Here is a 16151-nt window from a genome sequence, read left to right as displayed (position 1 = left end):
AGACAACACACACACCATCAGCTGATGAGGTGTAAGGTCTTCTGAGGGAGGTGTCTGGAACAGAGCCACATGCACACTCACATACACACAAACACACAATGTCTGCCCACAGTAATGATTTTATTTTTTTAACGTTTTTGTTTATTTTAAACTATTTACTCTGTTATTTATCCGACCTTATTTGTCTGCTGTGTTTGTTGTTGCACCACTTTCTCTACTACTGCCGTTTACCCTAATTTTTATCTTGATTTTATTTTGTCCTTAGGTCTTGAATGTTTTTTTTTATCCTTCAATCACCCTGTTTTTTCTGTCTTTTTATGTACAGCACATTGAGTTGCACCTGCTGTCAGCAATGTGCTTTATAAACAAAGTTTGATTGATTGATTGATTTATTAATTGATACACACAGACACACACTCAGCAGGCACACCAATTACCTGTTGTGAAAAATTCCCTTCTTGGAGAGCTGGTGTGTATGCAAAGCATTTTTTTCCACAAGTACCCTGGCTCCAAGAACTTATTAGCTCTATATATAAACAATGTTTTACTTATAGATTTGGCCACAGTTAATCCTTTCATATAGGGACACAGAAACTGTTTTCAGTCATTATTAATGCACTTGCCAATAAATCTGGCTCAAATGTCAGATCAGGCAAAATACTGTTTAAAATAAAATAGGGGTAGAAATTGAAATGAAATCCAGAAACAGATGACCCTGCTAGCTGACCAGATATGCTGTACTACTAATTACCGTTTAGAATGAGAATTAATTTTGTGCTTGAAATGAGTAGTGCGAGTTTTATGGTTTGTCAATCTACTGTGTACTGAGTCATATTACATATATGCTATTACATGTATAATATAGTTTCTGAGTCACCTTGCACCTGAGTATTACATACAATCAACTTATGGTTTCCCACTCACTCATCAGACTTGTTTGTAGATTTAAATTCTATCCCTTAAAAACGCCATGCATAAAACTACAACCACCATCATGCTGCTCTTCACTGCTGACACTTTACCCTGAGGATGCACCCAATCAGTGTCAGGGTCTCCCTCGGCAAAAAGACAGGACTCCCCCTGGTAAAGTGCCAACTAAATTTAATAAATTAATTTACATTTTCTTCCATTTTAAAGATATACAATTCACATTCTTTTAATCAAAGTTTTTTTTGTTTGTTTTTTTAAGTGTAATTTCAGTTTCGCATATTTACACATGTACACCTGTGGGGGGCATTGTTTAAAGCAGGGTGAAGAGAGGGCCACAGAGAGGAAGGGGCAGCGAGTTTGGGTGTGGGATGGGGCCAGCCAGGGAGTGATCCCCGGAGGAGAAGCGGGCACTTCGCTCAAGGGGAGCTGGGCGGGGGTGCGGGGCTGGATTTGCCCGTCTTGCGCTCGTAGTTCACAAGTCTCTGCCCGACCAGGTACCTGGAAGGAGAGAGGGAGAAAGTGAGGACGGAGAAAGTGAGAGGGGAAGAGGAAATAGAAAGAAATTAAAGATGAAGGGAGGGAGGGAGGAAGGGACAGAGGTAGTGAGGTAGGAAGGGGAAGAGAGAGAGAGGGAGAGAGAGAGGGGGAGGACTGACTTGTCGTTCTTGATGTGCTCGTAGAGGCGCTTGAACTGTCGGAGCTGGAAGGAGAGGATTCCCATGAGCACCACCACCATCAGGAGGAAGGGGTAGATCCGCCGCTGCACCAGGTTCTGCATCTCCATGGTAACGCCTGCAGAACGACAGCGCTGCGATGAGACTTCATTTCATCCCCTCTATCTGCACATGCGTGTGCACACACGCAGGCACACACGGGCATGCACACACAAACACACACACGCAGACAGACTCGCATAGACAGACAGACAGACAGACAGACACACAGGCACACGCAGACATGCACAGGCACACACAGACACGCACAGCATGCATGCAAGCACATGGAGACACACACTTGCATACGCAGGCGCACACACACACAGACAGACATACACGCTCGCATACACAGGCACGCAGAGACACACACACGCACAGGGGCATGGAGCTGACGGGGGGGTAGAGACGCACCCATGAGGGGCACGATGCCTGCGGCGATGACGTAGGGCACGCAGAGGGACAGCAGCAGCACGGCCATCACCGGGGCCGCCAGCTTGCGGATTATGAAATGCAGGTCGATGTTGCGGATCCCGTTGGCGTACACCTGAAAGACAGGGCGCGGGGGGGGGGAGGTGCACGTGTTCAGGAGCGAGAAAAATATCCAAATATTTAACAAGCAGGAAACTATTCAGAATAATCAAAGAGCCACAATTCACAGTCAAAGTGATGGCAGCTGCCATGACATTCTCCACACAGACAGTCAGGAGAAAGAGGCGGGAGGGTCTTTGTGTTGTAAAAGGTGTGTGACCATATTCCACAGAAACACAGCTAAAGAGCAGATCCTTTAGGAAGGGAGGGGTCACACCTGCTCAATGACGGTCTTCAGCCACCACTGAGGGCCCATGAGGGTGATGGCAGCGATTATTTTGGCGTGGAGAACTCCCAGAGCCATCACAGTCCAGTGTGTGGTGCACAGACATTTCCAGACAGAGAGAAGCGGGAGGGTCTTCTAGTGTTGTAAGAGTGATGTGTGACAACAGACTGTTCCTAGATCAGCCAGATCACTAAGCATGTAAGAGGTGTGCACACAACAGACTGTTCCTAGATCCGCTAGTTCACTAAGCACATGGGATGTGTGCGCACAACAGTTTTTAAATCAGCTGTTTTGCCTCATGAATGATCTTGCATTCCATTGCATCAGATCAGAGGAGTGTGCATGGAGACACTAATTTCAGGTGAAAACTGCATTCCTATCGTGGCTTGAATGTGAGTCCCATGAGTAAGTTTGAGCGTTGATGGCACGTACACACCTGCCAGGGGTAAAAGAGGGGTGTCTGGTCCAGGGGGACCCGCAGAGGAGCCACTATGACCAGGTCAAAGAGCAGGCCCAGAAGGAGCGGGATCAGACCGGCCAGCATCACCGCCACGATCAGCGTCTTCACGATCTAAAAACATCAGCGCAACGCACAGCGATCAGCCTAAAGATCTGAAAACTCCCTCATGCGCTCTAATGCCTCCACAGTCAACTTTCAGCCCTGCAGTGTAGACTAATGGCCATTTAACAGCACAACATCATTATCAGGGTTAAAGATATCAGCAGCAATGGGACCTGCATGTAGGGAAATGCATACAGAAACCTGAAGTCGGTGTTAACTCGTGGAGGTTGCTTGCACAGAGGCTAAGGCCACAGTGCAGAAGGTAAATGCAGGACACGCACACAGGCCTACATGCCAAACGTTTGCAGGACTGGAGATTACTGAAAATGAGCTTTACAACAGAAGAATAGTTTACAGAATAAATATGTAAAAGACCTTTTTATTTTTTGTTTTCTGTCAGAGGATTATGGCCAAATGAACGGCTTCTTTCAGCAGAGAGTTGGGCAGCTCAGGTTAGCACACCGTGACATGAGTTAGGATTCTACATAATCTGGATTTACAGCAGATTACACCCACCCACAATAACAGGAAATTCCCCGGAACAGGGACAGGAACCTGCAAAACACATGCTAATGATATTACAACTAACACTGCTGCTACTACAAGTAGTAGTAATAGCAGTAGTAGTAGTAACAGTTGTAATGTCAACTGCGACTACAGCAACTACAATTATCATTATTTTCATTTTGTTGTTATACTTCATTTGCTTCTCAAGTTTATCATCTTGAATGCACCTGTTCTAATGCCATATTGTGACTGCATGTCATGTGACCACATGCTTTGTTCTAATGCCATATTGTGACTGCTGGTCATGTGACCACATGCTTTGTTCTAATGCCATATTGTGAGTACTGGTCATGTGACCACATGCTTTGTTCTAATGCCATATATGGACTGCTGGTCATGTGACCACATGCTTTGTTCTGCCATATAGTGACTGCAGGTCATGTGGCAACGTGCTTTGTTCTAATGCCCTATAGTGACTGCAGGTCACGTGACCAGGTGCTTTACCATGAACGTCCACTCCTGGACCTTGAGCAGGATGACCCGGCGGCCCTGCGGCATCCAGGCCAGCAGCACGGTGATGGCGCGGATGGACAGCCAGCACATGTACAGCCCACACGCCGCTGTGTACAGCTCGTGGATCTTAGCGCTGCCCGTCCAGAAGGACATCAGCCAGCGGCCAGAGAACACTGCAGGGGTGGAGGAGGAGGAGGGGAGAGGAGTCAGCGCAGGCCGGCGTCGAACACGGGCGCGAGGCGGGGCATGGTCTCACGGCACTTACCCGGTAAGGTCAGGCACACCAGGCTGGCCACCAGCAGGGTCACGCACATGAACACTATCAGCAGCATGATCTAGCAGAAAAACAGAAGAAGAAAATACGTCTGAGCAACTCACTCAACATGAATGAGAGGGGCAGGTGATTTATGGGGAGGGTAATCCCTTAAAATCATCAAGATGTATCCACAACATCTAAAACAGAGACGCCCAACCCTGGGTATCTACCGTCTTGTACGTCTTCACTCCAACCCTAACAAAGCACACCTCATTCAACAGCGAGAAGTCTCAAGCTGCTAATTAATACAATCAGGTGAGTCAAATTAAGGTCTAAATGAAAAGCTACAGCAGATCTCCAGGAACAGGGCTGAGCAGCCCTGATCTAAAGCAATCTGAATCGATTTCATTAAATGTAGCCAGCTACGGTGAGCCAGCGAGGACAGGCGAGGACACGCACCCGTGTGCCACTCACCCGAAAAGGGAACCTCATTGGCCGGTGGTAGGGCTGGAAGCCCACTGGCCCGCCTTGCTGCAGGATGGCCTGATGGGCAGCGTGAAGCCCCTCCCCCGCCACAGGGAGGGCGTTGTTGTTGTTGCGGGCCTGGGCGTTGTTATTGGCTGCCTGATTGCCATTGTTGTCCCCCTCCTCCTGGTCTCCCAGAAGGTAGGAGTGCAGATCTCTGGGGGGGTAAACAGATCTCGTCAGGGTGCTGGTGAGTGAGGATCACTGCAAAAGGACTCAAAGCAGCCTCAGAACCCAAATAATTCATAACCCAATAATTACTTTTTTTAATCAGTAGTATTATTAATGATGCTCTTACACATAACGACTAGCAGAACTGCTCACATTTAGGATTGTATGCCTTTATAATATAACCCAGAAGCAGCAATCGGTCTTAGGAATCACCTCCCAAAAAACGATTAATATTGTCTACAGGGACTTATAATACGTGCAGTGGAGACAGAGGCGAATCCGCCATTTTTGGCAGCTACTCACAGCAGGTAGCCAGCAGACACGGTCCAGGCCCGCACCAGGCCCTTCAGCCACTGGCGTGTGTGCCCCTGCTCCAGGAGGGCCGGCAGCACCACCTGCAGCAGCAGCAGCTCCAGGGACAGCTCGCTCACTGGAGCGTCGCTAGGAGGGACCCAGAACACAGCAGCAGCCAATGAGCACGGAGCTCCAACTGTGCACAGCCAATCACCAGCCTACAGCTGGTCCCACCCCCCCCTTTTCTTTAACCACTCTCAGATGAACAGCACACAGCTAAAAGAAGGCAGAAGTGCTTTCACACAAGAACAACCAATTACCACCCACCAGGTCATTACAACCTTAGAGGGGAAAGAAAGAAAAAAACAAAAACCTTCACCCATTTAGATATGGCTGCCTTATAAAAGCAGCCGTGTGTGAGTCATCTCTCATTACATGACACGCACAATGCTCTGCACTCTCCTGTCTGTAGACTAGCTGAACAAAGTGAAAGGGAAGAGGAGCGCACCTGTACAGCATGACGTTGTAAGGAAGGAAGCTGGGCAAAATCAGCTTGATTATTCTAATGGGAAGCCACAGCATCAGAAGCACAATAGACCCAAAAACCACCTGCAACACAAAAGAATAAGAGTCACCAGCTTGTGGTCCTCAGCAGTAGTAGTTCCATGGCATTAAGACAAGCAGCAGGAGAGGAGAGGAAGACATACCACTGACAAAATGAATCGTCTCAAGTGTCTGTATATTGGCAGGTGGATCATTTCCTGGACTGGATTAAAATCGGGATCGTTCAGGTTTCTTAGAAACCACAGCACTCCGGGTCTGAGGACCTATGGAAGCAATAAAACAGGTCCAGGTCACTGTCATTCAGTTCCTCAATCGAGACGTGTTCTGAAATGACCATAATCCTTCTTCCTTTTTCCGTGATGAAAGAAACAGCCCCTGTTCAATCTGGTCCCTGTTCAATCTGACCACAGATGGATTTAAAATGATTATATGTCGTTTCTTACACAGCTTTTTACCTTCAATTTCAATCGCCTAAGTCACTGAGTCGGGTACGATCAGTCGCTTAAAGTTTCAGAAAGATTTGATGTATTAACGCAGCCTAGGTAGGATGAACCTCAGGGTGTACGCCAGACCAGGTGAGGTATTTTAGGGGAAGTTGAATGCAGGAACAGTGACCTACCTCCCGAAGCAGGAGTATAAAGGAAGCGAAGTAGAAGACATAGACCATTCCCACGAGCCAGTGCAGGAACATGGTAGTGCCCGGCGCCGACTGGAAGCTAAGCTCTCTGTCTTTCAGAGAGGCGTCGAACATCTCCTACACGCAGAAACACAGAACCACGCATGTCAGGGTAAAGAGCATTGGGGCTTTTTTATAGGAGAGTGGACAGTCTGCCTTCCATATGCATTTCTCACCATATTCAGCAGATGGGGGGGAAGCCAAAAGAGTTAAAGAGGGTTACAGACAAGAGATACAGAAACTGCTAATGTAGGGAAATTCAACCCCCACCCACAGTATCTCCATTGCTAATTTCTGGTTTTCATCAAAGCTTGTTGAAATCTCTGTGTATGCTAATGTTAGGTCTTCATCAAATCTGTGCTCAATTAACTTTGTCTGAAATGGATATAGATAGAATTTAACGCTGGTCTGGACTGGTCTAGGCATCCGATGTAAATTCTCCATAAAGACGAGAGTAGTTGGTATGAGCTTGACCAATCACAGCTCAGTTTACTCACCAGGGAGCATATGTCAAGCCACCAGCCACAGATGAGGGGGAAGACTCCTATCTCTACGACAACCAGTAAGGAAACCTGACCAACAAAACAGAAAACAGAATTTTTTATACTGTGCAAAACTGCGTAGCATAAACGCATTACTGCAATCTACAGTGGTGAAAAATTAAACTGCAGATTATCACTTATTTAGCACAAAAAAAATCCTAAACAGATCATGACTGAGAAGTAATAATAGTAATAACACAAAGCTTCTGTACTGGATACACATTAGACTACTGGTGAAATGCCATACCCGCTCAAATTAGATATAGTCCCTGGTAAAACTAGAAATACTGCCTCGTGGTTGTATGCCTCCGCCAACCGGTAGCCAGCTTGCATATAAAATGTCATCACTTCATCATTTTATCCTATTAGACATTTGTGTGAAACTTTGTCTTAATTAGGGTATGAATTCTTGAGTTATGGTCAAAAACGTGTTGTGAGGTCACAGTGACCTTTGACCACCAAAATCTAGTCAGTTCATCCTTGAGTCCAAGTGGACGTTTGTGCCAAATTTGAAGAAATTCCCTCAAGGCGTCCCTGAGATATCGCGTTCACAAGAATCGGGACGGATGGACGGACAACCCGAAAACATAACGCCTCCAGCCAGGGCTGTGCCGTCTCGGAGGCATAAAAAAAAGATATAAATATATATATTTATAAGGCCTGGTAAAGGATGGACCTCAATTGTTAAATGAAAAGCATTACCTTCACAACAATGTAGCAGACTCCTAATAACCGGCGGGACCTCTGGAACCTCAGCAATGCGGCCAAGCCCTGAGTATCTTCATTAAGGAACAGAGTGTTAAATAGCCACAGCACTGCAGGCTGTAGCGGATGTAGTGGCAATGGGTCATCAACAGTTCACCAGTTCTCAAGGGGGTGGGAGTGCGTAATGATATCTGTTATTTAAATCAACAACCGATGGGTTCTGAAAGCCGCCACAGGTGCCCGTCACTGTTCACAGATGCACATTTGCTTACATTACAGCGCTGAAGGCCTTAATGGTGACCTACAGAGAAAATAACACCTCTTCTTTCCACCGCTGATGTTTAAATTAAATGCTTAAACCAGATGGAAGCAGTCATCCATTACAGTGAATGAACTGATAATGGCACATAGCACAGCAGTCCAGGCAATGAAGTCAGACACACTGCATTTATACCGCTGAATGAGATGTGCTGAAATCCCATTAGCATATTTGTGCCTGTTCTGATGTGCCATTCGACTACATCACTGTCATCTGTGAACCATTCTGTCCTGGCAACAGCTTCTCAAGGCTTTTAAGGTATGCAAAGACTCCGAAAAACCTCTTATTTAATAACAACTCTTCTAACACAGTATGCAACCAGCTCTGGAATATCACATTTTAGTGGTACGCCCACTTTAGAGGTGAACTGCACAGGCCTGGAACATGTCTCAACATAAGAACTAGGCCACCGAGATAATGCAGCGCGGAAGGATACGTGACACAAGATGAGTGTGAGGGCTAAGAGGATGTAGCCCACAATGGTCGTGATCAGGCCCTCAAAATGTGAGGCTAGGACCTAGAAAGAACAAAATGATTAGTTGCCATTGTTATAATTATTAGTTGATTAAATTAATTGCATTCGATTTCACACGGACATAATAGTATGTATATCAAAAATAATGTGTGGTCAATACTTACATATTCTTCAAAGCCAAGGCCCACTACAGAGAAGTGTCCAATATGATAGGGACAGAAAGCTGTTCAAAAACAAAGTATATTCCAATTGACATTTTTAAATAAAGCAAGTACGTATATTTATAAGGCACTAATTCTATTCTTTCATAAAATTATTCAGTTTCACTTCACAAATATAACTTCTTATATAAATATAGTAAGTTAACTATGGTACAAAGAACAGGCAAGGACAATGGTATGGCCAACCAATCACTTTCTTCTGGTTTAATATTGTCATAGAATCGTGCTGTTTGATGAGAAATATAACCAATGCGTACCGAACACCAGAATAAAGAGTGTATTCAGCGAGACCACCCAGAACACGTGCTCCTGCAACAGAAGAGGAACAGGTCACTTCCGTATTTGCACAGATCTACAGCTGGTTTGCTTGTTTTTACTTTAACTATCACCAAGCAAGGTCCACAAAACTTAAATCTGACTGTGAAGAGAACCTAGTAAAAGATTTACACACCAGGAACACCAAGGAGCCATCGAGTCCAAGCATCTGTGAAAAACAAAAAGAAAGATTTCTTTTCACCATGGATTTTTAAAAAATGCATGGACCTTGTAAATGAACAAACTCTATTCCTTGTGCACATGATCATCAGTAAGACTCACTGATATCCTACATCCATTAAGAGCCAGAGTGAACAGGCCTGTAGGTGCTTGTTATACGACATTATCAAGGTTTTATGAAACACCCTGAATTCTAAACAGAAGAGAGGTAGAAGAAGAAAAAGAAGAAGTAGAATAATGACCCTCTCCCAGGTGAGCTCCTCTGCAGCGCGATCCCATTCCAGTGCATTCCAGTTCATGTCATCTGCAGAGAGACAGACACACCAGCTCACTCCTGCTCCTGCTCACTGGCCTAATCCACTGGCCATACATAAAACACTATCAGTGTTCAACTGGTACCGACCCCATTAGATCCACCTACTGATCAGACAGGACAAAGTCAGCCATCCTTGTGATCAAAGGTTCTGAAGCCTTTTTCAACAAGACTCCTGAGCAAGCATGTATGTATGCATACATGCATGTGTGCTTGCACGTCTGTGCATGTATTGCATCTGTGCGTGCGTGTGTGTTTGTGTGGCACATCACACGCAGCTCTCTCTCCAGGCTGCCGCTACCTTGACCACCATTGTTCTCCTCCGCAGCGTCTTCGGCGGCGGCATCTTCCTCTTCCTCGTTGTCCGCCTCCACGTCGTCGGCGGGGTCCGGTGGGAGGTCGGGGGCCTCGGCCGCCGCGTTCTCCGCCGGGGGGTCGGCGGGAGGCGGGGCCGGCTGCTGCTCCCCGTCCCCAGCACCGGGGACCTGCCGCAGAGGCAAAGTCACGGTCACTGCCTTACTTCTGGAACCTTCTCTCTGCATCTCTCTACTGCACGTCTGCGCACAGAAGCGCCTAAACCTGAATTTGCCTCAATGTTCAGTTTTAACTACCTCGTTGGGCTGGCCGGCGGCGTTGGCGGGCTGCTGCGGGTTCTGCTCCAGCCACTGGGGGGCGCCGCCGTGGACGATCTGCTCCCGCAGCCACACCAGGCTGATGAAAGCGCACAGGGTGCAGGTGACCACGAAACAGCCCTGCAGGCAGTCCGCCAGCAGGTTCTCTCTGGAACAAAGGAATGGACAACCCCCTGTCAGACCCATTTCCACCATCCTGTCACACTTAGGCCAAAAACATCCCATTACACCATGTGAGGGTGTGATCCAAACTGTCAGGTGTGTGTTAACTGTGTTGAATAAAGAAGCCCATTACATTCAGCAGAAATATAACTGTGCTGTGTTAAGGACAAAAGCAGACAGTGCTACAGAAAAGCAGTCTCTCATCCTTAGAGATGTGGACAGGTCTAGAATAACAGATCAGTCCGCAGAAGGAGCACATGCTTTGGTATTTTTAATATCTGCAGTGGATGAATTGATTTGTCATTCAATCAATACTTTATCTCTGATCTTTGCAGCCATGCCATGAAGCGGTAATCCAGCTAACAAATTTAGAATACTTTGCATTAAAATGTTTATGTAATTTAGCACGCTAACATTGCCTCACTCATAAATTTGATTTATGATTTAATGACATTTTCACGGGCTTTTCTCGTTTCTTTCCACTTATTAACGAGTTGTGTGATGAAATGCAGACAGCCATTACGTTAGATTATCAAATGGAGGAAAATTTACAGCAATGCTGTCATTTCAGCCTTTCATTACACCCATTTCCTCTCGTCTTGTCGTGAAGAACTATTAGCCTATTTCTGTTTTAACCCTTCCGTGTTTATTACCATGCCATTATGTTTTTACTACTTTCTGAAGCCTGAAATGCATACCATTCAGGATTTTACCAGAAAATTCTGTATTTTATTCCACGGACTACTGATGCTTCCTGTGTATCAATGCAAGGCATCAGCAATCGATTTAAATGTGTACCATTAACCTGCCAGAGTACCACGTGACCTATTAACCCTATATGAATAATTAAAGCACATCTGAGAACTAATGTTACTTAACATCCCTGTTCCAGAGGGATCGTGTAGAGCACTGGCCTTGTAATGACTTGGATCTAAAGTGCTGGGAGTATCAGGGAGTGGGAGTGAGTGGGTGGGTGGGTGTGTGTGTGTGTGTGTGTGTGTGAGTCAGGAACACTTACGTAGACAGCATGTCCAGTGGCAGAGTTAGGAGAGAGCTCACGGAGCCAGTAAACAGACACTTATAGATGCGACCTGTCAGATACAAACAGTGAATACATTAACAAATCAAAATCTACGAAATGGGTGGAGCCATCACGTAATATCAACAACCTACAGATCTGAAGCAACAACTACAATAAACTGTCAATCACTTTCTTCTTGCGATCAATCAAAATGTTATTTACACAAAAAACCCCACTGAATAGCCTGAAACAGTCCGCTAGCATATGATGCCACCGCCCCAAATTTGGCACTGTTAAACCTCACGGTCTGGTAGCTATGGCCTGTGCGAGTGTACCGAGCTGGGCTGTACTCACAGGCAGTGAGAGGAACCACTCCCAGCCAGGCGAAGGCCACCAGCGTGTAGTGAAACCAGTATCGGATGGCCGTGCCGATGCTGGTCACCAGCCCTGCGAAAATGTCCTGGACCGGGAGCCGCGAAGGCATGTCTGGAGAGTAGACTGGCGGGGAAAGGAAATGAAAACACAGGAAGTGACTTCATATGAAAGGGCAGACAACTTCCACACACCAGCGCAAGCTGGCATCTTCAGAAACAAAGCCAAGAAACAGCCATGAGCAGCCAACTGTCCCATTACATGTGCTCCCCTTAAAAAAAAATGTGGGGACTATGCATACAAAGAGCTGCAATTCCTACACGGGTCACTCGATATGGATGTAAATGCCCTGAAGTTAAAGCTGACAATCTGCACTTTAACCTTGTTTAATTTCAAATGCAATGTGCTGGAGTAAAGGGCCAAAACAACAGAGTTGTGTCACTGTCCCAATATTTTTGCATCTAACTGTATGAAATCTTCAGAAATGTCCGTCTCATGTTCTTTATCCCTGCATGTCCATTAAAAAAACTAGTTCCAATGCAAGACTGCTACAAGGCTTTGGGATTATGTAACAAACCATTTAAATGTCACAAAGATCCATTAATCTGCCACTGCAGAGAGACTGACGCACGTGAGGGTACGACTCCTACACTACTGATCACATGGTAAATACAGGCACCTTTCTTATTTAAAAGAAAGGTAACTATTTGTGATTGTCAATTACTTGTGGAAAGAGCTGAGACAACTGTCTAAAAACAGTCAAGCCTACAGCTGTACATTTACATTGTATCGCCTTTTCACCTTGACAATCAATCGGAGTATAACAAGCTGAACTGCACAGTGCCTATAGTACTGCATGTTCTTGTTCCTCCTGTGAATCACAATGAGATAATGGACCTATCCATGAGATGTCCTGGAGAGCATTTCAGGTACTGTTGGACACATTAGCACTAAAAATGTGACTGTTGCAATTACGCACTCTCGCTGTCCTGAAAACCAATTTCAGATAACGTTACTTCACCATTACACAGCATTACAGTGCATTATCCCACAATAGTTTTAGCCTATATCTATAACTTTGTGACAACAGAAATGCAGCTATAGCCAGCTATTACCAACTAGATATCATCAATACATAAGCTGTCCAGCCAGCTAACTTACATGGGAATCCTTTAATATTAAAAACAAAAGCAATCTCCGATCTCTTCCCTGACAAGACAGCAGCCGTGGCATGTTTCACTGACTAATGATAATACCTGCCAGAGGAACAATTCCCTGACTAAGAAACAATGCTTGCAAAAGTATAAAAGCCCTGATGTGGTTCCTTTCAAGCCTGTAATAACCATGTCTCAAACGCCAGATGTAGAACAAGCATGTCCAGAATGCCTTCTAGAACGCTATTTACGGACTCTGGAGCTAATCCATAAAGTGCCCAAAGAAATTTACCATGAGGAAACAAACACAGAAGTAATGTAACTGGACATCGCATAGGGGCTTTATACAGCAGGTTTTTGAAGGGGGGGGGGGGTGGAATCCATAAACAATGCAGCCAGTGTATGAATTCAAACATTCACGTGGGCCATACTGCAGAGGCATAGTGACAAAATGCATGCAGCTTACAGAGCATCAACGCATAATGACCTGGAGTTACTTACTTGGCGTGAACGCAAACCTGTGCTTGCATAATTCACAGTATTCTTTCCTACTGTGCTTCAGCCACTGAACCAAGCTGTAAAAACACAAAGAAGTAGAAAGTTCAGTGTATTTTGACACGCAGAGATGGACAAAAAAAATAAATGAATTAAAGATCCTGTTTCACTGCCCCCGGGGCTACACAGTGCACTTACACTCAAAGTTATCATGCAAGGAGATGTGAACATGTAGAAATATAAACAAGTAGTCATTTTAAAGACCTGCTCTTTAAAGTGGCTAATTTTTTATATTTCTATAAACAATAGAAATTTTTCCTCTCCCCGACTTATTATGAGCAATAAAAGGCTGCCGTTTTAACACCTGCTCAGTGTTACCACCTGGGTTTATTGTGGGAAAAAGTAAACCCTGGCATGACACATGTACAGAGGCCAATCAGAATCCTCCTGTGGGGAACATGAGCTTATCCAACTGTCCTGTTCCCCTGCTCTTTTAATCTCAATGCGCACACTCCATTTCTCTCTACCCATTTGCCTTTCATTAATTTTTTAAAAGGCACAATAAATCAAGTGAAAAATTTACAGGACGGAGACAAAAAAACATGACAGAAGATCACTTTACATCATCCACCCCCACTGCTATGCCACCTAACAAGACAACACACATTATCTAAACTATTCCAAACACCCAATCAGCAGCTTCTGTAACTGACTCTTTAAGGAATGACCCAATCACATGTGGCCAATCAGAAGATGGGAACATATGATAGCACAGCCTGTCCTGTTTCTGGTGGATATGGTACTTGCAGAAATGGAGTGATATACACTGGCAGGTATCATGCTACGCGCATGGGAACGTACCATTCTTGGTGGATGAATTTTATACTGCCAGTGCAGACACAGGGGTGATAGAGGGGCTTATCCGGAGTTCCCTCTGAACGACACACCCTGCATATGTCCGCTAGAAGAGATAAGGACGTGAATTAGCCACCAACAGCACAAAACAAAAAGAACACCAGCAAGAACAAGCTGGACATCTCATAGCTGTCTTCACCACAATTAACATGCGTGTTTGTGTGTGTGTTGAGGGGGGAAGGGGTCGAATGTATTCTGACTGGTCAATGAATGTTCACCTGGTAGGCATTCTCTTTTCCATGTTCAATAGTCCCCCCACTCACCCACTCAAAAAATCGTATGCTATGTTTTAGTTCGAACGTGTGATAAGCAACAGACACTGGGTAAGCAAACAAAATAACAGCCTTTTGCAATACAACAGTAGGGCTGCAAGTTGCACATACGGATATCTGGTTAACTTCACCTAGAACTATTACGATAGACCCAACTAACATAACAACCAGTCTTTGACTACATTAACTTGTAGCCAAGTTAGCCTATCTAACCTAACGTTCGACACCAACTGCGGAGACTGCTAGAATCGGTCCTCGTCCTCCTCCACAACATATTTACAACATCCTTAGCGGGCATCGTAGTAGACAAATTAGCTAGCGCAAGCTAACGTTACAGAGTTGGGGTTATATAGCGATCAACGGTAGCATGATCAATCTTACATTAAGTTACGTTAGTTAACGTTAGTTAGTTACAGACAACTATGAGACAGACAACATTGAGGAACGTGAACGCAAATTAACCAGCGTTAGCTACATAGTTGAATATGCAACAACAAGGTGATTTATATCAACAACAGACAGACATGGGTTGGCAACTAGCTACCAAACTAAGCGATTGCACTGCAAACTTGAATGCATCCTAAATTGCAATCACATCCAGCTAGTAGCAAGCTGCCGTTAGCTCTGCGAACTCCTCCCCGTGCATGAGCTAGCTAGGAAGCTACATGTGTACCGTGCGTAATTTAAGATCCGTGCCTGGGCCCTTTTCTGTTGACCAAACATTAGTTAGCTAGCGAACGACCAATACTTCCTTCTGAACAAAATGCAGATTTTGTTACTGTACCTTCCTCTGCGGTGTCCATCTTGAATGGTGACGCACTGTCGTAGCTAGTTAGCTACAATAAACATCAATGCACCGTCTCTGGAAAGAGGCTTAGCTACTGTTAGCTAGCTCACTAGGCGTAAAGAAACATTAGCTAAATCGTGCTAACCCGTTAAATACCCTATTGTTTAGCATGCACTGGCTGTCACGTCAACGTTTGGACTACTTTCTAGGCGATTACCCCGAGGTGTGAGTATATTATCTAGCTAATTAGCTACTCAAGTTGAAACATATTTCCTTAGTTAACCAACCAGCCACCAAACCCCGACCATATCGGCTTGCTATAAAACTGGACGATAGCTGCAGAGGTGAGGTGGTGTGCCACTGTGCCAGCCCAATAGGAATCAAACTTCCGGTGACGTTTCCAAAACGAGTTTCAAAATAAAAGTTCCATATGCTCGTAAATATGCCGGTCTTTTTCTTGAGCGTTTGTTTTAACCACAGATTAAGTACCAAGCTATTTTGATTTACATGTACTTGTACATTAATTAAAAGATTTTGGTTGCCTTTCGGTGAATTAACTGCAATACTTTCGGTTTTGGATAAACATGCCATTCTCACCCAAAATGCAAGGCTTACGCTGCATAGATAAAATAGATTTTTGTAAATCCTAGAACCATTTCTGGGTGTAGATTCTTACTCAGTTGGTTATTCATTTATAGTCAGAGTGGAATTTATGTTCATAAAGCTTAAAAAACCAAAAAAAA

General features: G+C 45.0%; 2 protein-coding genes across 3 annotated transcripts; both read right to left on the bottom strand.

Annotated features, from left to right (window-relative positions):
- Positions 1-1084: 1084 nt before the first annotated feature.
- On the bottom strand, positions 1085-2538 carry LOC135260313 (E3 ubiquitin-protein ligase MARCHF6-like). The gene is made up of 4 exons (XM_064345558.1): positions 2452-2538; positions 2058-2190; positions 1587-1722; positions 1085-1428 (listed from the first exon to the last, which is right to left on the bottom strand). Exons 1-4 carry the CDS (start codon positions 2536-2538, stop codon positions 1347-1349), a joined length of 438 nt encoding a protein of 145 aa, XP_064201628.1. The 3' UTR covers positions 1085-1346.
- A 283-nt stretch (positions 2539-2821) lies between these two features.
- LOC135260843 (E3 ubiquitin-protein ligase MARCHF6-like) lies at positions 2822-15793 on the bottom strand. Of its 2 annotated transcripts, XM_064346469.1 has the most exons (23): positions 15406-15793; positions 14296-14395; positions 13441-13514; positions 11768-11911; positions 11411-11483; positions 10210-10378; positions 9900-10083; positions 9528-9589; positions 9242-9274; positions 9048-9099; positions 8734-8792; positions 8531-8611; positions 7773-7841; positions 7026-7100; positions 6472-6606; positions 5996-6115; positions 5797-5897; positions 5298-5435; positions 4773-4980; positions 4308-4377; positions 4034-4215; positions 3539-3577; positions 2822-3031 (listed from the first exon to the last, which is right to left on the bottom strand). In XM_064346469.1, exons 1-23 carry the CDS (start codon positions 15422-15424, stop codon positions 2837-2839), a joined length of 2382 nt encoding a protein of 793 aa, XP_064202539.1. In that variant the 5' UTR covers positions 15425-15793; the 3' UTR covers positions 2822-2836. The 2 variants fall into 2 exon arrangements, with proteins under 2 accessions (XP_064202539.1, XP_064202540.1); XM_064346470.1 differs by lacking the exon at positions 3539-3577 and having other exon boundaries at positions 15406-15792.
- Positions 15794-16151: the final 358 nt, after the last annotated feature.

This window comes from Anguilla rostrata, chromosome 8 (genome assembly GCF_018555375.3).
Source record: "Anguilla rostrata isolate EN2019 chromosome 8, ASM1855537v3, whole genome shotgun sequence".
NCBI lineage: Eukaryota > Metazoa > Chordata > Actinopteri > Anguilliformes > Anguillidae > Anguilla > Anguilla rostrata.
The sequence above is the reverse complement of the archived record's forward strand: the minus strand, read 5'-3'. Positions and strand labels throughout refer to the sequence as shown.